The following is a 25,349-nucleotide window of genomic DNA, read 5'->3' on the forward strand; positions in this document are numbered from 1 at the left end:
GAATAATCATACCGATTATGTCTACTAGTAATGTCTCAACAAACAACTTTTTTTCCTTCACTGCAACCTCAAACATTCTACTCGTGACGTCAGACTTCTCTGCTACCAAACTTATACTTCTCCCATTCTTTCTTATGCAGCTGAGGTCTGTTTCCAATCTTAAACTTGAACTTAATCTCCACCCACTCACTACTCACCGACTTATCTCCTGGTTAGCCATGCTTTACAAGATTATTCATGGTCATTTAAATTTCGATACGTCCAGTATTCTGACTGAGCCTTTCTATGTTTCCAATAGACTTGACCACCCCAAAAAATTGAAATCTATTTTTGCTTCTACAGATTGTTTTAAATTCAGTTTCTTTCTCAATACCATAGTTGAATGGAACAAGCTCTTCTCTACTATTGTTAACTCCCCCACGATCTCTGATTTCTTGTCAAATGTTTCAAAGTATATGTGTAGAAATCTACAGCATCCTCTTATATAGGCCTTGGGCCAACAATATTGCATAAATAAATAAATGAGCGATAACAAGTTGCGTACGTGTGCAAGACTACTTAGCAGTCTCATGACTTGTTATTGCTCTTAGTATCTTCCAGAGGACAACCAGCCTTATTGTGATGTTACTCATTATGTGTAATTTTTTTTTTTCTATTATCTAGTGAATGTCTCATATGTTTGATACATTTTGAAGTGCTTTTTTGTACATTCATATCATTGATTTTGAAGTAAAATAAATGTATTGATGCAAGTAGCCACTGTGCTAACTAACATTACTCCTTATCATATGTGTAAAGTTATTGGAAATATTGGGAGAGCTCAGAATTATTAGAGGGTGCCCTCAAACCTAATATTTCCACAGGTTACTATGGAGATAATGGCAAATTTTGGGGCTAGGACCCATGGGCCTTATACATGTTTACGCCTATGCAGTTAACTAAAAACCTTACACTAACAGAAAGGTAGTAAAAATTTACTTTTCATTATAAGTGATGAGTATTTTCAGTATAAGCATTGATGATGCATTGCAAATAGTGAAACTTCCCTACAGTGAAAACCATGTTCCCCAGTGAAACCATGAAAATGTGGCCGTTATTGGGTTGTTACCATTGTTGTGAGGTTACATGCCTTAAAAAATTTCTGAATTGCATGTAAAATTACAACAATCCATACTATAATTAATAAAGAAGCAGTTTTATAACACATCTATTATAATCTACTGTACATTTGAGAGATTTGCAGCTGCAAATTTTTTCCAATTGCTAAAAAACTGGGTAGACCCTGTTTCTGTTTTTACAACATGTTGTCGAAATCTTCAGATATGAATGATTAGTAATTACTCGAGGATCTCTTGGTCAAACAACAAGGAAGTCGAGGACTCTAAGGGCTATATTCCATAACCACTTGTTATATTTTCAATATAATTTCTGATTCATATTTCCCCTTAGAAATTCATCATGAGCCCTCAGAAGTTCCTCATACCATTTCTTGAAAATCACAATGTATGGAAAGAAAACATGCACATTCGTATTTTTCTATGGTTCAAAGAAGAAATTTTCCTTGAGAGAGAAAATCATCTTGTCTACTTTTATTAGGATATGTATCATTTTTCTTTTGTTTGCATGTCCAAGGAATCAAAAGTGCTATTGTTCATATGTCCTCGTTTATAAGTTAACCTCAATGTTAATCCAATATGCTCCGTTCAGTGGAAATGTGACCGTTGTCCAGAGGTTACCATTATTTTGAGGAGGCAATTATCGGAAGTTTCACTGTAACTTGTAATGTGTAGCAAGATTCTCAATAAAAACTGTTTTACTTATATCATACTTTTACTGTATGTAGAGTATAGATGAAGAAAAAAAAAATTCAGTGAATGTGAAGATGCTAGATCTGGCTTAATATATATCTTTTGTGTAATTTACAATTATTTGTTCTTGTTTCACTCTCATGTGCCAATTGAAATATCTGAGTATATTTATTTTTAGATCTGAAAAATCTCCCAATCCCCCAACTCGGATCAAAAACATAATTGAGTATTTATCTTTCGAAGTGTTCAAATACACCAGCCGTGGCCTTTATGAAGTTGACAAGGTCTTGTTTACACTATTGCTTACTCTGAAAATTGATTTGTCCGAGGGGAACATAAGTCATCAAGAATTTGAAATACTGTTGAAAGGTAAGATTAGAAGTATCCTCTGTGCATATCACGCATTCCTGAGTTTGGTTTCTTAACTTTCTCCTTAGTCTGAAAAACATAAAAACCCTTTCATATCATTAACTTGATCTTTCATCTTAAAATAGAAAGTTTTAAAATATTGGAGTCATTTCATCCTTTTTCTCATGCAGATTCTGCAATTTTTCCATTCAGAGAAATAATGTGTCTTTCAAGTGTTTCAAGATAATTCATTTATTTAATTATTATTACAGTGATCTCTCACTTATGTGTCAGTGCAAGGGAACAAGAAAAAAAGACACATAACTGAGAGATGCATATAAGTGAATCCATTGCATTATTTTTTTTTACCTTTGAATAGCTATATCTTTGACCAGAAATGCAGAAAATCTTATAACTGTGAGAGAAGCATATAAGCGATATGGGGTTGTATTAGTGAGAGATGATTGTTTTTTTTGTCAGCTTGTTAATTTTTTGGCAACTTGTCTTTTTAATTAACTTTTGCACCCATGCACTGGGGGGATTGAAAAGGAAAATACGCAGTATGTTATTTTATTTGGTTAGGCCAGCGGTTCTCAACCTTTTGTGACTCGTGGAGCCCTTTCAAGTAAAGAAATTCTATGGCAGAGCCCTGTAGGCCAATTTTTGAATCATTTATCAAAGTTACTGATTTATTTTTACTATTTAAAAATATTTCCAATTATTTTTTTTAATTTTAGTTTTTTAAATTTTCTTTGAGTGGCCGCGGAGCCCCTGGAGAGTGCACAAGGAGCACCGGTTGAGAACCGCTAGGTTAGGCCAATGTAAGCTAGCAAAAAAAAAACTAATAGCAGTTTTTTTTTGCACTTGTCAATAATGTATGCAAGTGTTGAAAATTTTAATTTCTCATTGTAGTTTAAATGTTTATAAATACAATTAAATGAATGCAACCAATATTATTGCTTAGTTTCTAATGATTAAAATTTTACAGTGCTTTTAATGACTTTGTCTTTGATAACAGGAGGTGCTGCTCTCAATCTTAATGAAGTAGAACCGAAATCTTGTCGTTGGGTCACAGATATGACATGGCTGAATTTAGTGGAACTTTCCAAGCTCGACCATTTCCGTGAGATACTTGTGAAGGTGTGTTGAAAAGATAACCGAACTATGTATAAACAAGGTTCAACTGTAAAGGCTTGATTTTGTTCTTATGAATTATTTTTTCTTTTCTTAAATTCTAAATCTGATTATTTACATTCGAATGTATTTAACTTAGAAATTCTGTTTGATGTTTGCATCTTAGGTTTTACTCATATCCATGCAATATGTATACTTGTTGTTTTTCTATGGTGAATAATAATCAAAATCCACCTCTTGAATTTAAAATACCATTCTATCAGGACTGTAGCAATAAATTTATTGGAGGAGGGGGGAATTGATGGAACAATAAACTCATGTATGGTATTCTATATATATCTGTAATTTCCTAACATTTCGGGGGATTTCTAGCCTCCTAGTCAATCCCCCACCCTCTCAGCATGGCCTTGCATTCTATCATAATGTCTTTCTTTTTTAAAAATCTTACATTTAAATATTTGGCTAATTAACACCCACAGGCATTTCCCCCCTCCCTCATATTTTACCTTTTTATGAAAAAGACATATTATCCAGTATATGTAACATTATATGTTCACTTTGGATTACCAGTTTCTTCTTTTTGTGTGTGTATGTACATTCCCTTGGTTAAATGAAAAAAGGAGGACTTCTTTTATTGTTTAGAGCAATATTTCTCAACTGGATCCCACGAGAAATCACAAGGGGGTTCAGTAGAGTAGGTGCTAGATACGGTAATGAATTGCTGTAAACAAGATTCTTTACATGTTCAATGGAGCATTTATAATGTAAAGGTATATTAACAAGGGTATTTGTTATTTCAAATGTTCTGCCAAGTCGTAACGGTTGAGATCAGATATAAATACGCTTTTAGAGACATAATGACATAAAGTAACATTTACAGTCATACCTTGGCTAATGAAGATACAGTGAAATACTATATATACTGATACTGTATATAATGATTAATCTCCTCTATAATCTATTTTTTTTGTATCTTGTTTGGAATTGCCTATTATCTAATGTTAAAATCCTGTCTATGCAATGATGTCCTTTACTATGATAAATCCCTATATAAGAATATTTTTTAGGAGATTTTGTAACTGCTACAACATTTTTTTATACTTCACTCAAAATAAATCACCTTTAATATATTTTAAAAGTTTTCACCAGTTTTTGTTGTTTTGAGGGTGTTTTAACATTAGTATATTGTGCTATCAACCCACCCCCTAAAGTGTTAATGAAGTTGCTGTGAATCTACTTTCTGTGTAGTACAGAGGTCTTCATCCTTTCTCAATTTGCTAGCACTGCCTGCACCCATTATCAAAAGAAAAGCACCTTTACAGCAAGTTTTACATACGAATGCATGGAATCAGGATGATTATAATCCTTGAATTAAATTTGTACAAAGTGTTTAATTTATCAAGTGCTCGTGAGCACGAAATCGGACACGAGGATCGAAGATGCCTGGGGTGTATTACAAGACAGTGCTGTGTGGGGAAAATATTTCACAGGATGAAACAATTAACTAAATTTTATTTATCAACTAATCAATTTGAATTTTTGCCTCAAATAAATAATCACAAATCCATTTTATGTGGTAACAATACCAATTCAGAAGAGGTGCTAACAACAGCATAAATTTAATGAACAAATCTCATTATGATGTATCGTTATTTCAATGTTTCTATATTAAAATGTAAATTTTAGTGGACTGAAGACTTTCCAAAACTTATATAATAACTTAAAATATATATATGTAATATATATATCATCATCATAATCATCATCCATTTTCAATCCACTGCTGGATGAATGTCTCCTCTAAATTTTTCCATCCTGCTCTGTCTGATGCTTTAGCCATCCAGTTGACTCCTGCCACTTTCCTGATCTCGTCAATCCATCTTACTTGGGGATGCCTTCTTGGACGTTTAACACCACTGGGGTACCACTCTAGAATACTTGTGGTCAATTTGTTGTGCGGTCTTCTTGCAATATGTCCAACCCATTTCCATTTCAAACGTTTGATTCTTTCCATGATATCATATACCTTTGTGTGGTTTCTTATCCAAGTGATTCGTTTTCTGTCTCTCCTTGTGATGCCTAACATGCATCTTTCCATGCTCCTTTGTGTTGTCTGTAGCCTTTGCATCATCTTGCTTGTGAGTGTCCATGTTTCAACTCCATAAGTCATTGCTGATAGCACACACTGGTTAAACATTTTTCTTTTCAGGCATAATGGCATGTGGCTCTTCCGAATTAGTTTTTGCCATCCAATCCTGATCCTTCTTTTTATTTCATTAATGATTCCGTTGTCCATGGTAATTTTTTGTCCCAGGTATACATAACTTTCTACTTCTTCTATCTCTGTGTTGTTGAGCAAGATCAGTGCAGAGAGGTTGAACATAACTTTAGTCTTTTGCAGATTAATTTTCAAGCTCACCTGAATACTTGCCTTTGCCAGTTCTTGTGCCATTTCTTCTGGTTCTCTGGATTACTGCTGATAACAACAATGTTGTCTGCAAAACAAATGGTTGAGAAATTCTCCATTTATTTTAATTCCTTTCTCACCCCAATCCATTTTTCTGAATACTTCTAAAACAGCGGTAAAGAGTTTTGGTGAGATAGTAGCACTCTGCCTGACTCTTTTCTCAAGCTTAATCTTTGCTTTTCTTTTATCCAAATGAATCGTTGCAGTTGCTTTGTCATGTATTTTCCTGATGATATTGATGTAAGTCTTCTCTACCCTAATTACATCTAGAGCTTTAGCAACAGCAGATGTGAAAACAGAGTCAATCGAAGGCCATACACAATGGTAATTCGTATTCCTTGTGTCTCTCTATGAGTTCCCTGATTGCTTGGATGTGATCCCTTGTACTAAATCCACTTCAAAATCCTTCTTGTTCTTTTGGTTGGTCTTCGTCCAATTTGGATTCAAGCCTACATGTCAACATTTTGGTGAGGATTTTATAAATTACTGATAAGAGATTGATTGGTCGATAATTCTTGATATCCTCTTTTTCACCCCTTTTGTAAAGAAGAACCATCATTGCATTATTCCAATCTTCAGGCACATCCGATTTTGTGAGACAATTTGTGAACAAAGCAGCTTTCATACTGGCAAACTCTTCTCCTGCTTCTTCAATAATGTCTATTGAAATCCCATCTTCACCTGGGCATTTCCTTTTTTTCATACATCTTATAGCCTTGTAGACTTCCTCTTTCAGCACAGGTGCTACTTTTACAAATTTGGCTTCACTTTCTTTTCTTTCTGCTCCCTTTCCTTTATTCCAATCCTGTTCTTCATGTTTGTGTAGAGTATTATAAAATTCCTCAACAATATTAATGTTTTCATTTCCATCTTTTGTGATGGTTCCATCTTTCCCTTTTAGTGCAAAAATTTCCTTTCGCCCAACACACAGTTCTCGTTTTGCTGATTTTAAGCTCCTATTATTTTCCAATGCTTTCTTTTACAATATCGCAATTAAACTTCCTGACATCTTCTGTAATCCGCTTTCGTACTGTCTTGCAAAGTTCTGCATATTCCACTTTTGATTTAGGGTCATTTTTCTCAATCCGAAATTCTCTCTGGTCTTTCATAAGTTTCTTTGTTTCTTCTGTTATTTTATTCACCGGTTTGATTTCTTTTTCTCCATCGACTTCTTTTGCTACTTCTTTTAGGGTAGTGATTAAAGTTTTATTCGTCATGGTGACATCTTGTTCATCGTCAGTGGTGTTATACAGCAAATCAAATCGGTTTTTCAGCTCTAACTGGAATTTATACCAATGTTCTTGAAGCTTTACCATATCGATGACAGTTTTTCTATTTTTAATAAGTTTCGCTCTTTCCATTCTAGTGTTAAGCCTTATTCTGCATTTAACCAGTCGATGATCACTTCCTGTATTGAATTTGTTGAGAAAACTGCAGTCTTGGATCATATGCTTCTTATTAGATAGGATGTAGTCGATCTCACTAGTTGTTCTAGTTGGGCTTCTCCAGGTCCACATTCTTTGGGGTTTCTTCTTAAAAAATGAATTCATGATGCATAACTGTTCGCTCTCTGCAAATTCGACAAGTCAGTTTCCTCTGTCATTTCGTACACCGTAACCATGACTTCCAACTGAGCTTTCACCATTTCTTCTCTCTGCAATTCTGGCATTTAAGTCACCCATTACTGTCTTGATATGATGGTTTCCTTTACTATGCAGCTCGTCTAGTTCTTCATAAAAGTCTTCTACTTCCTCAGAATAACTTGTTGTTGGTGCATAGATTTGTATAATCTGTATCTTGTATCTGCTTGATATTTGCATAACCAGCTTTGCAACTCTATCAGATGTACTATCTAACTCAACAATGAGATTTTCCCACTTTTTATGAATGAGAAATCCTACTCCACTGGTTCTTCCATTATCTGTTCCCCCGTAGTAAAATACATGTCCACTGGCAAGTTCGATTTTCTCCTCTTCTTTTCTTCTTATTTCACAGATGCCTAAGATGTCCCAATTTATTCTTTCCAGTTCTTCCAAACGATTTCCTGAAGAAAGAGATCGTCCATTATACGTGGCCAAGGTCATCTTATGGCAGCCTGGTCCAACCCAGGGATTTTTAGCACCCTCTGTCTTCATGTCTTGCTGGTTGCTGCTGTAACCAGGGACACTCAGACTGCTAGGGACTGAGGGCCTTAGTTTATTGACAGAGTTCATATTTCTCTCTTTTTTTTCCTTTTTTTAGAGGATTTTTGGCCGCAATCCTCCACGCTGGCCTGTGCAGGTTGGAACAAGCCCATCCGCGTCCGTTCACCATGTGTCAAACATGACTACTTACAGGCTGCAGCACGAGAAGTTGGGGATTCGGCTTTAAGCCTCTACTCCTAGTCGATTCCTTCAAGTCCTCATAATGAGGCAATTAAAGGGTCTTCTCCTAGTTAACAAGTAAAGACTATTCAACAGCCTATATATAGATGTAAAATTCTCGAGAATAATCTTTCGGAGAATATTCGAGAATATTCTCTGGGACTACTATTATAAATAACTTCAGGATATTCTCATAAGTTCTTGATGAGAATATGCTCCTGTTATTTATACTATAGTTACATATAATATCCTTGAGAATATTCTCTGGAAGGACTACTTTCATAAATTAGTGGAGAATATTCTTATAGAAAATAATAAGAATTATTCTGAAATTATTAATAATAGTCCTTCCAGAGAATATTCTCCTCGATGAGAATATTCTTCAGTTACCGAAATCTTTCCAAAGAGTATTATCAAGAATATATGTAATAACATGTATTATAATAAATAATCTCGATAAATAACTTGAGAATAATTATTATTTTTGGTAAGAATATTCTCTAGTAATTTATAATAGTAGTCCTTTGAGAGAACATTTTCAAGAATATTCTCTCCCATCGCTTTTCCCGTCGAGAAGATGGGTATATTGAAGTTTGTAGGCCACAATATTAAAGTTCGAAAGCAAGAAAATTAAACCAACAGACCTGAATTGCACAACTTTTAAAGAAATGCGAATGATACAGAATTCAAGTGTATGTGCATTGAAGAAAACAACAGTTATGCATCTTAGAATGAAGGTGATTATATAAGAATAGCTTCCTTTATCAATCACCTTTGATTTAATTTCTTTTGTTGTGAACGTATTTCTGAAAATTTATCTAATTTTAAAATAATTTTTTAAGGTTTTAATCTAAAGGTTTCTAGAATCTTTATAACCAAACTTTTAAAACCTCTCATCATGACCTAGAGAATATTCTGAGAATATTCTTGAAGTAAAGTTGCCATTGGGGGGTGATTACACCAAAAATTGTTTTGTTGTAAATTTTTCAGGCAATGAAATCTGATATATATTTCACAATATAAACAAAATTAATAAAAAAATTTAAATTATTTAAAAGAAAAATGAATATTCTCGATTATTCTCCCATTTTTACATCCAGGAGAATATTTTCGATATCTTCACATCTCTATATATATATATATTGTTTAATGCCAATAAATATTTCAGCAACTTGGTTTACTTAGTTTCTGAGTAATCATTGAATGATAGGATTGATAAAATTAATCAAAGAATAAATTTACAGACTTGATAAAATCAGTTAACATTGTTCACTTGAAAGAGATGTTCAAAAATGGATTTTAGTTATTGACCATCATAATGCATTATTGAGATCATACTTTTTTGAAATTATATTTTTACCATGCTCAATTAACAGCTGTTATTTGTTTATGCAGATCAAGAGAAATGATAAACAGTGGAAGAAATGGTATGAGAAAGATGCTCCGGAAGATGAAGTGATTCCAGATGGTTATGATAATTTGAATCCATTCAAAAAGCTCTTATTAGTACGGTGAGAAAGATCATATATATTGATCTTATGTTTAAAGATTTTTGGTAGTGCCAACCTTTTCTTTTAGTTTTCTAAATTTTGCTAACTCATTCTATCAGCATGCCAATTATTGCCATTGCATCACAAGGGTTCAATTATGTCCCAAGTTTTTTTTAATGAATTCCATTAAAGAATGTATGTCTGTGATTTTTATTTTGTGTATGCTGGTATCTATTACACTATGTGACACCTTTTTTTTCCTTTTATTATCGGCCTTATTTCCCTATGACTAAAAAAGGGCAGAAAACAAGTATTTTATGTTTTAAAATTTGCTTTTGAACTCGGGAGAGCAAATTTTTGTTATTTTGGAGGTCAAATAAATATAAAGCGTGATTATGATCTCAGCCACCTCACTGGGCATTTTGCCTGTTGTGGCATTGTATTTGTGTTGTAAGAAGTATTACAAAAATGTTATGTGATAAATGGCGGTTTTTCCTGTAAATTTACAAATTATTGATATTGCAAATCATTGATACCCGTGGGCGCAACCATATTTCATTGAAACTAAAATGAGACATGAAGCCAGCTGCCACCAATAAATCATCAAAAAAGTCAAATTGCCTCCTATTACCAAAACTAAAGGTGCAACAATCAAGCTCACCAATTTAAATAACTATTTAAATTCATTCCTCGAGCATGCATAACATTGGAATAAATGTACTTTTGAAACATTACAAGATTGCACAGACATTGTGGTCAAACTAGACAAGTCAGCCCGAAAATCATTAAAGGAACAAATACAAGTAAAATGTGCACACACATTTCTTCCCCCCCCCCCTTTTCTTTTTTACTTCAACATAATGAACACATTATACATATTTGCTATTTAATTTCAGAATACTTGTACTACTAATTAAGTTGATTTTGTATTTATGATTATTTGTGTGTTTGAATTTATGTATATGTATATATGTATTTTTCCCATGAAAAGTTTGTATCAGTTTTTAATTTTTTTCATGATCATAACCTCAGTATTGGCAGCCATTTGCCTCTTGGGTAATGTTATTTTTGCGAATGTAACTGTTATTTAATAAAATAAATTGAAATTGAAAAAAATATGAAACTCTTTTTAAAAAAAAGGACTATAATTCCATCAAACCCAATTTCCCATGCTCTAGTGCCAAAGTGCACAAATCCACATAATCCCTCCCTCGCTTACTCTCTAGCGTATAGGTACAGTTTCATATAACCTTTGTAAGTTCCTTGTTCTGATTCTTTCTTTCCATTCACTAAATCAAATAATATCACAAATTCATCGAGTTTTGCTCAAACCATACTTACAGTTGAACCCAAACAGCTTAACATGGTGTCTTTTTATGTAGTCTCAGTGTTCACTAACATTCTCATAACTGGTAGTATTAGATGTCTAGAAAGATGACTTAAAACACACAATTTTTCACAGCTTGAAGTAGAGGATATATGCCATAATACACGTGTTTCGCAAACAACTTTCAGTTTTGTGTGTGTGATAGTAAGTTTTACACCCAAACAGCAATGGGTAATCAACCCATTGCTCTACCCTCTCCTCGATTTTATGTGATATACATATGGATGACTTTGAGGATAAGTTATTGAACATTGTGCCCTTTTCATTTTACCAGAGATATGTGAATGATGCTTTTGTCCTTTGAGATGGTTCCAAAGATGACTTATAACAATTGCTACTCATTATGAATGATATAGACCTTCATGTTCTGTTCACAGCTGAATCCAAAACAAATAATGAACTATCTTCCTTGGATGTATTAGTAACTAAACAGAAATAGTTTCCAAACCTTATTCTATCATAAGCCTTTCTTGAGCCCCGTTCACATGGGAAATAGAGAAAGCGGGTTTAAAACCCGCTTCAACAATTTTCACTAATAACTGCTCTCCATTTTTTTCCTTACGAAGGAAAAAGTCATCAATCAGGTGCTAGATCTCCCAATGCTACCGCAATGTTTCCACATGTGAACAGGGCTTTGGTCTCACTGCCATTTTGTTTTAGGTCTTGTCATCCCATACAACAAAAACTCTTGGCATTTCACTTATGTAGTAAGAACATTTAACATCTGTTCGGATTGGAACACGTAAGACCATGAACTAGAAACCAACCTAACAACTATAGATGTGCGTACTAAAAACTTAAGTTTCAAACCCTTCTAAAGATGCTATACCACAAAATAAAATTAACAATAGGACCCATAAAAACTAGATTAAAGGAGCATACCGAATGTTTTAAAAATCAAGAATGTGAAAAATCAACCATTGTCTCTTACTGCTAGGAAGAAGGCCATAGATTTAAATTTCAGGAAGCAGAAGTTTTCAACAAAGTAAAGACAGCAACTGATTTAGACTTTTACAAAGGCACATATATTTGGGGCCTTCAAAAATAAATTAGTAAAGAACATTAAATCAACATCACCAATCACAGTGCCATGGTTTAAATTCATTACTAGCAGGAATTGCAAGAAAATTTGAATAGACCAATCTGATAGCTCCATTTTGCAAGCAGCCAATCAGGGCAATACAGAAGACACCCACTGATGCTCAGCTGCATTCTGGTCATGACATTTGACTTGGACGGACATATGTTTTTCTTTCAATTGAAGTGGAATTCTTCGGTCAGTATGATATTTTTATCCTCTGAAGACTACACCCATAGCATGTGGAAATGCATTAGGAGTTTTGTATCTTCCTTGTATTTGCCTTAATCGTTAGTGATTTTCAGAGTATTATTAAGCAAAGTTTATCTTCCATAGACAAGCTTGCTCATATTAGTGTCTCTGAGGTGTGGAAGCCAATTTTTGCTACCCAAACTCTGTGTTACTGGGATGTTACTATGTTACTGGGATTATAGTTCACCACCAAGGGCGTAGCCAGGGGGGGGGGGACTTGGGGGTCTGGTCCCCCCCCCCGAAATGTGAGAAAATGACCGAAAAAAGGGAAAAAGATGGCCAAATCCATTGTTCTGTCACTTTGGTCCCCCCCCCCCCGAAATGAAAGTGGGTCCCCCCCCCCCCGAACGAAATTTCTGGCTACGCCCCTGTTCACCACTATGCAAAGCCCCATCATAATAACCATGTGGCCATACAATGTCAAGAAAGTTTCAACAGCTGAATCATGTTATTAATTCAACTATGTAGAAAACAGTCAGAATTTCTTTATGGATGTATATACACAGTTTGCGCGGATTAAAATATTTACTGCAAAGCAAGAAATTTGTAAATTAAAAATTTATTGCAAAAAAATTTGATTCATTTTATTGTTGTTCTATTTGGAATATTAATATATATATATATATTCCTTTTTAGTTGTTGGTGTCCAGATCGCACCTTGGCACAAGCTCGCAAATATGTAACTTCTTCTGTTGGCAAACGCTATGCTGATCCTGTTATATTGAATATGAATGCTATGTATGAAGAGAGCAATCCTAGATGTCCCTTCATTGGCTTACTGACAATGGGTTCTGATCCTACCCAACAAATAGAGTCTTTATCCAAGCAGAAAGATGTTAGCTGCAGTGCCATATCCATGGGACAAGGTCAAGAGGTGCATGCAAGAAAGTTGATGCATAGAAATATTGCAGAGGTTCATTTCTATTTCCTTAATAGACTTGTTTTGATTGTGCATCATAATCTGACACTTTTATTCACAAAGCAATCGTATCTATTGATTTCATTCATGTCATCCAAGCAAAAGCTGGTACAGACTCCTTGAATGACAGAGAGAAATCACAGGGAGGTTGTATAGTGAAAAGGGAGAGGGGTGGAGGCAAAGATCTACCCCTCTCCCCACCTATTCAAATAATATTTTTCATTTAAGGAGGGGCGGGGGCATGCCCTTCTATGGTGGACGGGTATCTGCCTATGTGACTAATCACATTTAATGATCTGCTTTAACATAAATATTTTATTTCTGTGAGTTTTGTATTATGTTTTTATTTGTCCACATGTCTTTTACAATTGTGAAAAAAAATTCTTAGTCTCTTATATTAATCTTGTGTACCCTTAATGATCCTTGTGATTGTTTATAATCCATCACAATATAGTGCAGTAAAACCCCTGTAAACGGACAGCATATGGTCATCTCCATGGCCCCCACATCCTGAAGCAGGGCCCCCTTTATGATGAATTTATAGTGTGAAAAAACAAAAAAATTATTAAAATCCTCACGGGCCCCAGGGCTGGAGACTTGTCAGCCCACCCCTTGTGGGGGCTATGGTCATCTCTATTTTATGGCCAAATAATAATTTCCCCTTGTATAACAAAAGTATGCATTTCAATCCCCCTGATTAATGGTCACCCATGTCGTTTACAGATAATTTTTTTGTCCCACCGGTGTCTGCAAAAGAGAGGTTTCACTGCAAATGAAATAAGTATGCAGTGAAAATATATATTAATGAGGGAACTACTTAACTCATATTCCAGATTCATGAATTTTGAAAGATACATTTGCATTTATTTTGATTAAATTCTAATTTTTAAAGAGTTCATTGCTTCTGATCATTGGCATATGATCAGATCCAATATTGACATATTGGCCCCATGCCAATATTATAGTGTTATTTTACAGGAAAAAATTTAACCCCCCCCCCCCCCCGCCGAAGGAAAATAATCTGGAAACCCCCCCCCCCCCTTGAGAAAATTCAGCGTACGCCTATGCTTCTGATCATTTTAACCCATCTGAAAGCTGAATAACCTGAGAGTGGAGAATGCTTGCCCATTCTCATCTCTAAGCATAGAATAATCTGCTTCTCACTGACATGATTCCCTTGCTCTCTAGGTCACTCTTTTGCTTACTCCGATTTTGTGAGCATTGGAGTAAGCAAAAGAATGACCTAGTGAGCATGGAATAATCTGCTTCTCGCTGACATGATTCCCTTGCTCTCTAGGTCACTCTTTTGCTTACTCCAATGCTCACAAAATCTCCAGGTCCCTTGCTGTCTAGGTCATTCACATGCTGTAGGTCACTCTTTTGGTTTGGTCATTGAGATAGAGACGAACCTGATCCTTGCTCTCAGATCATTCTTTTGGTTATTCCCATATTCACAAAATCTCTAGGTCACTCTTTTGGTTACTCACTTAGAGAGTCAATCCATAGGTAGAGATAGACTTGAAAGCCTCTGAAAGACGATGATGATTGCTGATGGGGTGGGGGGGGGGGCATGATGATGATGATGATTATATCAATTTATATGTACACATATGCATTCTATCAGTCAGGGGCAATGCCTCATGCCCCCTCGTATCTCCACCCATGGGTTCATCACTCTCAAGGTCATTCACCAACCTATTCTTTCTTTCTCTAGGTCACTGTTTTGTTATATCACGTCCTTGAACATTGTCTTGGTCACTCATGTGCTTGCACACAGTTTAGCTCATTTACTGATGTAATGTCTTGCTCTATAGGCCAATCTTTTGTTCACTCACTGACCTAGGCAGAGGCAGATTTAGGGTTTTGCCAACTGTGGCTACAATTTTGCCACCCTTCTCCCATTCTACTAATTCTCTAAACTAATCATTTGTCAAATTTGTGGCCCCTCCGAACAAATGTTGTTAATTCTGTCAAATGTATGTTGTATATATACAGCTTTGCTCAGGCACCAAAAATGATACTTATAATCTGTTAAATTATAAATAATAAATTTTGAATAGCTGGAGAGAAAAAAAATCAACTACTGGATAGTTTAATGTATTTGTTTGGTTCCGTACACATGGATGCACATCTTAAGGATCAGTTTTAAACTCCAGCTCTTGGTCTGTGTAATATATCTGCTGTCTCAACGCATGGGCTCATCCGGGCCTTAAGAAAAGAGGGGGCCTCCAAAAAACAAAAAGTAAAATTTTTTGAGAATTTTCCAGTTACGGCCTCGGAAAAATCACTTGGCCTAGAGGCCCATGTTGCTCTTAAGATGGCCCTGCATATCTGAGTATATAAATCGGGCGTGATAGGGAATAATAAAAATTCAGTTTCAATTTATCCAATGTTTTTTAACTCTTTTACCCACACACTCATGATTTTTTTTGTTCAAATTCTCATTTCAGGGAGGATGGATGCTCTTACAAAACTGTCACTTAGGTTTGAATTTCATGGACGAGCTTTTAGATGCACTTCTAACAACTGAGAGTATCCATGAAACATTTCGCTGTTGGATTACAACTGAACCCCATGAAAACTTTCCCATTTCATTACTACAGTCAGGCATCAAGTTCACTAATGAGCCACCACAGGGTATGCGTGCAGGTTTGAAGCGAACTTACTCGGGAGTAACGCAGCAGTACTTGGATCTTATTTCTTATCCTCAGTGGCAGCCCATGTTGTATGCTGTGTCTTTCCTACATAGTGTTGTGCAGGTAAGTTTTTTGGTAGTAACAAAATAATATTGAGAACTCTATTTTTCGCATGTTTATAATTTTTATTTATTTATTTAAAAATGAATATAGATCAGAATTTTAGGGGGGTAGCTTTTCATAGATTTTACGCTTACTTTTCGTGGCTGATTTTCCTTAAAATCAGTCGTTAATGAAGCACATTTGGCTATTGTTTGTTTTATGCATCAGAATAATTCATTTTATTTGTATCATATTATACAGGGTGATTCTAAATTCATGAGACAAACTTCAACCGTGAATGCTTTACTTTTAGAGGGAAAAATTTTCCCAAAAAAATTTACAGAAAGAAATTTGTTGACTCGTTTTTTCTCTCTTAAAAACAGCATTACATGCTTCAAGTGAATCGCAAACATTGCGCAAATCTCAAAGCAGGGTTGTTTGGTTTAAACCTTGGTTTTAACCAAGTGGTTTTTTTTAAAAAAAACCAGTTTGGTTTTTTTCAAAAAATCAAATAAAAGTTGCCTAAATATAGTTTTTTTTTCCTTGAAAAATATCATATTGGTTCATTATTAGCCAAAATGTTTCATTTTTACCACATTTTATATCCTTCGGGTACATTCTGATGGTATATCTTTAAATGACATAAGATTTTATAAGCGTTTTTTTTCAAAAAGTCTCATAAAAGTGGCCAGAATATATGTATATTTTTCATATGAAGTATCTTAGTTATTTAAAGTTATATACAAAAGCCAAAATTTCTCATTCTTACAACATTTTCTACCCTTTGGCTACATTCTGATGCTCTATCTTTAGCAAATTCATGAATAAGGATTGCATCACACATCTAAATGTAGTGGTGTATTATCTCACATGGTTTCTTTTTCCCTTCACAAAGAAGCAGCAACAGTAGTGACACCATCATGCTAGGGGCAGGTGGTCCTATAATCCAATAAAGACATCAGCTGTCCTTAAAGGACAAAGACCAGTGTACTAGTAGTTACATTACCTCACATACATTTTCATTTTTTTCCCCATAAGAAGTAGCACATCTCCTACTGTATATCTCCCAGTCTTAATATTCAATAGTAGTTTTTTTTATACTTTCACACTGTTAAGCCCAGTTAATCAGGGTTCTACTGAATAATAACAGATTTATGAAAAATAATCAGCTATATGCAGGGTGATTATAATTTGAAGTTTTGATTCCATAACTATTCAATAAGAACTACTGGTCAGAATGACTTGAAAATTTGCATGAATATTCCTGAAGCAATGGAAGTTTCTTTCGCAAAAGGAAAAAAAAAATGCAAGTGGTGCAAAATGTGCAGGTAGATGATGCTGTACTTGGCCAGCAGTATAATCTATTTTGTGCAACCACATCATTTTGGCACTTCCACAGCATCAGTGTGTGGATAGAACTTCTATCAAGATGCACATTGCAATACCAGCAAAGCAGCTGTTGAAAACCCATTTTGACAGGATGCACCTTAACCCTTTTAACTTCTGGCTGTGGGGGTTACCTCAAAATGTCATAAACTGTGGTCAGATTGCAAAATATAGTGAATTGCAATCTCCAGCACATCCCCTATATGTTAGAAGTTCCTTAGGAATATTAACATGGGGGCGCGTTTGGTTTAATAAAGCTGAATTGCAAGCACATCCACATACTCCGATTCTGTTGTTGAACAACAATTTTTGTGCTTTCAACCTCAGGTTGGACAACATATTTAACATTTCTTAAGTAAGTTGTAGTTATTTGTTCAATTACTTCGTTTTTTGTGATGTTTCCATGAATTATGAAATCGTGGAATGCTATAATTAAGGTATCATTTTGCCATGACTGGCTATCGTTTCCATTCTGCGAGCAAATTTCCCACATGTTGGATGATGTCATTAATTTTACATTTTTAAGTATTTTTTCCCCTTTACCAAATAAAATTGCATTTTTTCAGGAATATTCATGTCAATTTTCAAGTCATTTTGACAATCGTTCTTTTTTTACAGTGTTTTGAAATCAGAACCTTAGTTATAATCACCCTGTATATCATAAATCATTGCTAATTAATCTGCATTATTTATGCTTCATTAAATACATTATATTCACCTAATTTTTATTACTTTTTGCAAAATAGCTTCCTAATTAAGTATACTGAAAGTAACTGGAGAAAAACCTTTATATACTATATGATTGATAATAACATTGAAAGAATTTTCAAACACACAGTAATCCATTGAGTTAAGCAAAAAATAATTAAATTGCAAAAGTTGGTTTTTGTTAAAATGTAAGAAATATTTATTGATTTAGTATGGGAATAGTGTTAATTACATTAATAACTATTTTATTTTAGTTAATTATTAGAAGTTTGAATGATTTTTCAGAAATTTCATTGTTTTTAATGTTAATACTATTTGAAACAAAAAACCGGTTTAAACCAAAAAAACCCTGTTTTTTGGTTTTTTTACCAACCCTGTCTCAAAGGTTTCATTTTGGTGAGGAAAGTACAAAATTTGCCATTATTGTCAGCATTAGTTTGATCTCTACAGTCAAATCGGCGAGATGACACGTCTGAGCTGTTTTAGAGCCCAATGGTGATTTTTTTTAATTGGTGATCTTTGACTTTAGTGTGGTAATGAGAGGTTATATTTAACCCTTTGAAGAGCAGATGTTTTCTAAAACCCATGGAAAACAATGTAAACAAGTGTTCTCACTATACGGACATTGTGCTGGAAAGGGTTAAGTCACTGTTAGGCGATAATTAGTGACTTTGCGACAGTTTGAAATTGCTGGCATGATGTCTTTTTTACGACAAAGAAAAAATACCTTCAATTTTACTTTTATTTAAAAAAAATCGCTGTTTCTCAAAAATTCCTTTTATATTTGCAGTGTATGGTTTTTATATGGTATTCGGATCCACGTGAAGTTTTCTTTAATTCTCGATCTCCATAATTTGCAGCTATGCAATGAAATTTTGATTTTGGGAGAAGATTTTATTAGCATAAAATTATTTTTTGGCTATCAATTGTTTGTTTCAATAAATTATAGGCCTAAGCTTAATCTTGGTTAGTCACAAAAAAGTTTTATTAATAGGAAAGGCGAAAATATGGGCCACTGGGATGGAATATTCCTTATGAGTTCAACTCTGCAGATTGGGGAGCGAGTGTCCAATTCATTCAAAAGCACCTGGATGACATGAATCCCAAAATCGTAAGTGAATCGTATATAAATAGTTGTGCTTAACAATTTCATATTAATCTGTTCTAAACTAATGTAGAGTTTCGAAACTTCATATAATTCTATAAACCAATTTCAAGCATGCACTAGAAATTTTAAGAAATTATTTCCTTCATTCATCCAGGGCATCTCTTGGAATACGGTTCGCTACATGCTTGGAGAAGTACAGTATGGAGGACGAGTTACTGATGATTATGACAAGCGACTTCTCAACACTTTTTCAAAAGTATGCATGACATAAACAGATGAACTTACATTTTTACCTGTCTATAAACTTTATAAAATCAAGCAGGGTAAATTTAATTATTTTTTCCTGGACCATAGTGCCTGATATATCTGATCATAGTGGAACCTCTCGATAACGGACACCTATAGGATCAAAAAGTTTTTTTCCGCTAACCAGGAGTGTCCATTGATCAAGGCCACACTTGAGCAGGTGCAAAGGGTGTGATCACACTGAGCCACAAAATGTTAAAGGCCATAAAACTGAATTTTATTACATTAATTATGTATTACACTCAACTCAACTGTTTAAACAAAACCAGGAAGTTCTGTCAATCTATTGGTGAAAAATATGATAATTTATTAACAGACACAGAGGCCTATGACATTGAATCTATATACAGGGTGTTCTGTTAATGGACCGACAAACCTCAGGGTTGTTAGTAGGCACCAAGAGGAACAAAAATTGCAGTGGAACATGGTATTGCAAACCACGTTGAGAGGTGAAAATCATGAAAAACACATGCAGGCTCTGAGTCCAGAGGAGACGAAAGGTGGATTTTAGTTGATCACTGAATGTGTTTGTGGGTTTGCTCACCATATCTGACGTAAGCAGCATCATGAAACGCATGTGCTGGGGTAGGATCATGAGCTGTGGATGACCTAAATTAGCCTGCAACGTACCTTGTTTTTCTGCAACACGTCCTTCCAGAACTGTAGCAAAGTGTGCTGGCCACAGTGCAACGAGCCATGTGGTTCATGCATGAGGGTGCCCCTGCACAAGGTGCATAATCACCTCGATGTTACATACCCAAGGAGGTGGATTGGACGCACGGGACCTGTTGCTTGGCCTCCACGTTTGCCGGATCTCAATCCATGTGACTTCTTCCTATGGGGTCACCTTAAATCACTCGTTTATACGACACCTGTGGACACACCAGAGGATCTCATGGCGCGGATCGTCGCTGCTGCGGCAGACATCAAAGGCATACCTGGCATCTTTGAGCGCATCAGGGAATCGTTTTTATGTTGTTGTAGACTGCAATGACGTCAGCAGCTGCCACTTCCAACAACTCTTGTAATAATTAATCAAATAAATCGTTTTTGTAGTTATTGTACATTTTGTTGCTCCAGCGTCATGTCGAAACCAGCATGGGTTTTTTGCGATTTTCACCATCTCAAAGTGGTTTGTGATGCCATGTTTCATTGTTATTTTTGTTCCTCTTGATGTCTACTAACAATCCTCTAAGTTTGCTGGTCCAAAAACAGAACACCCTGCATACATGGCTCCCACATCATCCTTGAATAGAGCCTTGATTTTTAACAGGACCCCAGATTGAGATTTTTATCAGACTCTTTACATTTATTTTCAAGACAATTTAGTTTTAATTATTGGAAAAAAATTAATATCATTACCTAAGTCCCAACAGCCTTATCAGCTTTTCCCATAGGGGGTTATGGTCTTAACAGCACCATGAGCCCTTGGAAAAAGAGATTCTCTGGGCATGTCTCCCTATCAGACTTGAGGTGCCAGCTGCCCCAATTCAAAATATATGTTTGCATATGTTTCTCTTGTTAACATGAGGCTCCTTATCCACCTTAACTACCCAGTAAGGCTATGCCTATGCATTAAGACTGCCATGCACTCTGGAATCTCCTCGGAAATATTCTTTGGCGAACCCAAATTCTCTCTCTGAATCTTTTGGAGGGCCCCATGAATTGATTTTCGGTGAATTTATAGAGCAAAAATGCAAGTTAATCTCTGCGAACATAATCACTGTCACATTTCTCATGAAGGATGTGACATACACATAAATATTAAAGATTATTAAATATATGACTAAGTTTGTCCCTGTGCCATTAATAGGTAGCAAAGTTCATTGTTGGAATTCAAAAAAAGTGTCTGTTAATGGGAGGTGTCTGCTAACAGAAAGCTCCGCTATGAGAGGTTCTCAGTGCCATTAAGGCATCCTACATACCTGAAGCCCCAGGCCATGTCTGGTGGGTGTATAGGTGTCTGAACAGTGTCTCAGGTGTATAGGAGGGCCTTACGATTATGAGATCTGTAATTATGATTTTCAGTGGTAAATGTTTAAATTGGCAGTCTGTTAATTTCAGCCAGTGAACATTTTTCCCTGGCGGCCCCACTATTCTCGTGAGATGGCCCTGGAGGTTCCATTGTATTTAAAGTTCAGTTCTTTACCAGGAATTGAATCCTGAGCAAAGCATTCTCTACTTTCACCCAGGGTATGTTTGTGAGCTGCTTTTATTTTACTTGCCTCTGCTATTTCAATGCATTGTTCATTTTTTGCATGTATCACTGTACAGGTATGGTTTGGTGAGCACATGTTCCAAGATAGTTTTATGTTCTACAAGGGATATGGAATACCTAAGCATGCTACAATCGAACAGTATATGGAATATATTGATAATATGCCTGGTGTAGACTCTCCAGAAGTCTTTGGCTTGCATCCAAATGCTGATATAACGTATGTACCTTATCCATCTCAGTTATTGTGTTTATGATAATTTACTGTATCAATTTATATTCTTTAAATATGATATAACATTGCTAAATATAAAATTGTATAGAGTGATATCCCCAACTTGCATCAATAATTTGTTCTAAGGTCAATGAGTGCTCATCGTCAATTGTTTCAGTACTCGTGTGGCAAGGAATGGACTACATGTAGCACCATACGTCACAGTTGAAAGTGTACAATATACTCTGATATCGGATCCCCAGGTTTATTTCTCCAGAATTTTATTTCCCAGAATTCTCTGGAAATCTGCATCTTCCAGATGAATGTTGATTTGCCTAAACATTTGCTCTATATCAGCTGCAATGGCTATCTTGTGTATTCTGAACCTCAATAGCAACACATCAGATTGCCTTCTTGGCCCAGCCAATAGTAGATGATCCAGAGAAAGTCCACTGGTCGTTGTTTGTGTAGGTAGCTGTGGTATTTCATATTGTGTTCTTTTTCTCTATCGCCACTAGATGACACCGCTTACACAATTATTACCTATGTTACTTTTCCCGCCTTTTGAGGCAGATGTTTTTTGTATCGGCTCGAGTCATTCCTTTGCTCATGTTTAAATAACTTTTGCATTCTTTGTATATAACAAAGCGTTCGTCGTTCACATACATTTTTTGGCGCCCGAACAGAGACCCACTGCATATAGTAGCCCTAATATCATGTCAACTAAGGACATCTTCGTTAAGCTAAGACCTCGATCGCAAGAATCCAACATTTTGTCGAAAGTGCAACCGAGTTCGACAACGAGGACATCAAGACAAGATTGGAAAGGCTCGAGAATGTCTTTGATGAATTTGTTCACCTTGATGGATGCCTGGACGAGGAATTATCAAAAATGGGCCTGGTGGAAGAACAGTATCTTTCAACAAAATCGAAATTGAGACAACTCTTACTGCTGTGACGGAGGTGCCCACAACAACGGTTGAGTTTTCTGATGTGAACACCCGTACTGAAAGAATTTTGCTACAGCTGCAGGAACAGCAATGAGTGCTTTCACAGTTTATGGCATGTTCACCGTCTTGTACTTCTACTGAGATAAGAGACATTTATTTGCCTCGCATAAACATTCTATCATTTGCGGGGTCGTATATAAACTGGAACAGTTTTAAGGACCTTTACGAGTTTAATTCACAAAAACAAGCATTTGACAAACGTCCAGAAATTCAGCTACTTGAAGGGTGATGCAACGGCACTGATCAAACACATACCAGTGTCAGAGGCAACATACAAAATTGTACATACAAAAATCATTTGCGGGGTCGTATATAAACTAGAACAGTTTTAAGGACCTTTACGAGTTTAATTCACAAAAATGAGCATTTGACAAACGTCCAGAAATTCAGCTACTTGAAGGGTGATGCAACGGCACTGATCAAACACATACCAGTGTCAGAGGCAACATACATAGAGACGTGGGGAAAATTATTGCTTTGTTTTGATCAGAAGGAGGTCATAATTTCATTCCTGATAAACACCTTCCTCGAACAGCAACCAGTTTCTACTCCTGATGAACCGAAACTGAGACACATTGCCGATACTCAGGATGAGATTATTCAAAGTTCGCATGTCATATCCTGCTGGAGAAGGTTGATTGGGAAGTGATGTGACCTTTCCAAACCCTGGAGGGAATTATGTTACACCCTGTATTTTTAAATTGTTAATTAATATCATATAGTTATAAATACTACATTTGTTATAAATGATTAGTAATTGAACATTTTTAATTAAAATTCAATTGATTCACCAAAATTTTTCTATTAACCAGTTAAAAATTTTAATGGGTCTCCTACCTTTTAACATGGTAAAAACTTTCTAATGTAAAAATATCATAAAATATTATTAAATTATTAAATATTATTAAATATGCTATTTATCCATTGATTTATTTCAAAGTGTTACCACATCTACACTCATGTCCATAAATTAAGGATGATGCCAGCTCCGGCAAATAAAGGTTCAGAAACAAAACAAACGTTACTTATTCATAAAGCCCATTTATTAAACAAAAGATAAAGAACCAAAACGATGGTGTATGTATGATACCATTCATAAAAACTATGATTTTTGCTCCCTGGAGCAATTGTAAAAAAGATCTCCTTTACAAAAACTTACTATTACATGGTTGGTATGATGGTTAATACATTGTATGCCTCCCATGCGATGAAATACAGTCCGTACAACGCCTAGGCATGCTGAGTATCAAATTATCGATCTGATCTTGGGGAAAATCACTCCACTCAGCAAGCAATGCTCTCCGAAGTTCCGGTACACATGTAGGAGGTGGTTGATGGGCTGCAACTCGTCGGCCAAGCATGTCCCACACATGCTCTATTGGATTCAAGTCAGGTGAGAATGCTGGCCATTCCATACGGGTTATATCCTCAGATTCAAGGCATTCGTTTACGATGTTTGCTCGGTGAGGACAGGCGTTGTCATCCATAAACAAAAATTCTGTACCCATGGCACCCCTAAACAAACGTACATGTTGTTCCAGAATGATGTCCTGATAAATTTGGGCTTTCATGGTTCCGGTTTGAACATGCAGATCTGTTCTGGAACCCAGTATAATTCCACCCCAAACGAGCAATGCTGCACCACCGTAACGGTGTCGTTCAATGATGTTGTCTTGGTGGTAACGGGTACCTGGCGTTCTCCATATGAAAGTCCAACATGAATCAGATTGCAGACTAAACCTGGACTCGTCGGACAACATCACACAAACCCACTGTGAAGATGTCCACATTGCATGTTCTCTACTCCAGGCTAATCGCTGCCGACAGTGAGTTGCCGTGAGCAGAACACATCTGACAGGCCTGCGAGCATATAGATCAATATCTCCCAAACGTCTGTACATGGTTTGCCTTGAAACTGTGGTTATATAAGTATATGTGTGACCCGTGGCTGCAGATAGCTGACGAGACAGGTCGGATGCTGTGCTCCGTCTGCTTCTTTTGGCAGTTACTGCCAAATACCGGTCTTCATTCGGCATTGTAACTCGGGGGTGACCTGTACTGTAACGTCTACTGACATTTCCGTTATCTTGGAATCGTTGCCAAAGCCTAGAGATGACACTTTGGGCAATTCCAAGTTCCTCGGATACTTCCATCTGAGTATGCCCACATTCCAGGCGGCTGATAATTCTACCACATAAAAAATCATCAACATGCGTCCTCTGTGTCATAACTATTCGTTTATGGCACTGAGCGCTTTACAGAACTCTTGTGAACAATTTTACTTCTTTGCCACCATTCCTTATATACTCCCCTCTTACACTCTCGTCATTGTGACGTACTATCGGCATCATCTGGTGGCGTCCTGAAATTTGCATATCATTCTTGCAGATGTGTGTGATAATTCTACAGGTGAAATTT

General features: G+C 35.8%; 1 protein-coding gene across 1 annotated transcript in view; it reads left to right on the forward strand.

Moving 5' to 3' along the window:
• Positions 1-25,349, forward strand: part of LOC149078585 (dynein axonemal heavy chain 8-like) — a 294,865-nt gene that overhangs the window by 249,006 nt on the left and 20,510 nt on the right. The window contains exons 75-82 of the mRNA XM_089241134.1: positions 1,987-2,177; positions 3,175-3,296; positions 9,516-9,631; positions 12,964-13,240; positions 15,697-16,005; positions 19,073-19,189; positions 19,341-19,442; positions 21,767-21,927. Of these exons, the coding sequence (XP_089097260.1) occupies positions 1,987-2,177; positions 3,175-3,296; positions 9,516-9,631; positions 12,964-13,240; positions 15,697-16,005; positions 19,073-19,189; positions 19,341-19,442; positions 21,767-21,927 (1,395 nt within the window). The remainder of the gene's footprint in view (positions 1-1,986; positions 2,178-3,174; positions 3,297-9,515; positions 9,632-12,963; positions 13,241-15,696; positions 16,006-19,072; positions 19,190-19,340; positions 19,443-21,766; positions 21,928-25,349) is intronic.

The sequence above is a fragment of the Pholcus phalangioides genome, unplaced genomic scaffold (genome assembly GCF_987345545.1).
Source record: "Pholcus phalangioides strain wild (caught in Gottingen) unplaced genomic scaffold, Ppha-v1.0 ptg000013l_1, whole genome shotgun sequence".
Lineage (NCBI taxonomy): Eukaryota > Metazoa > Arthropoda > Arachnida > Araneae > Pholcidae > Pholcus > Pholcus phalangioides.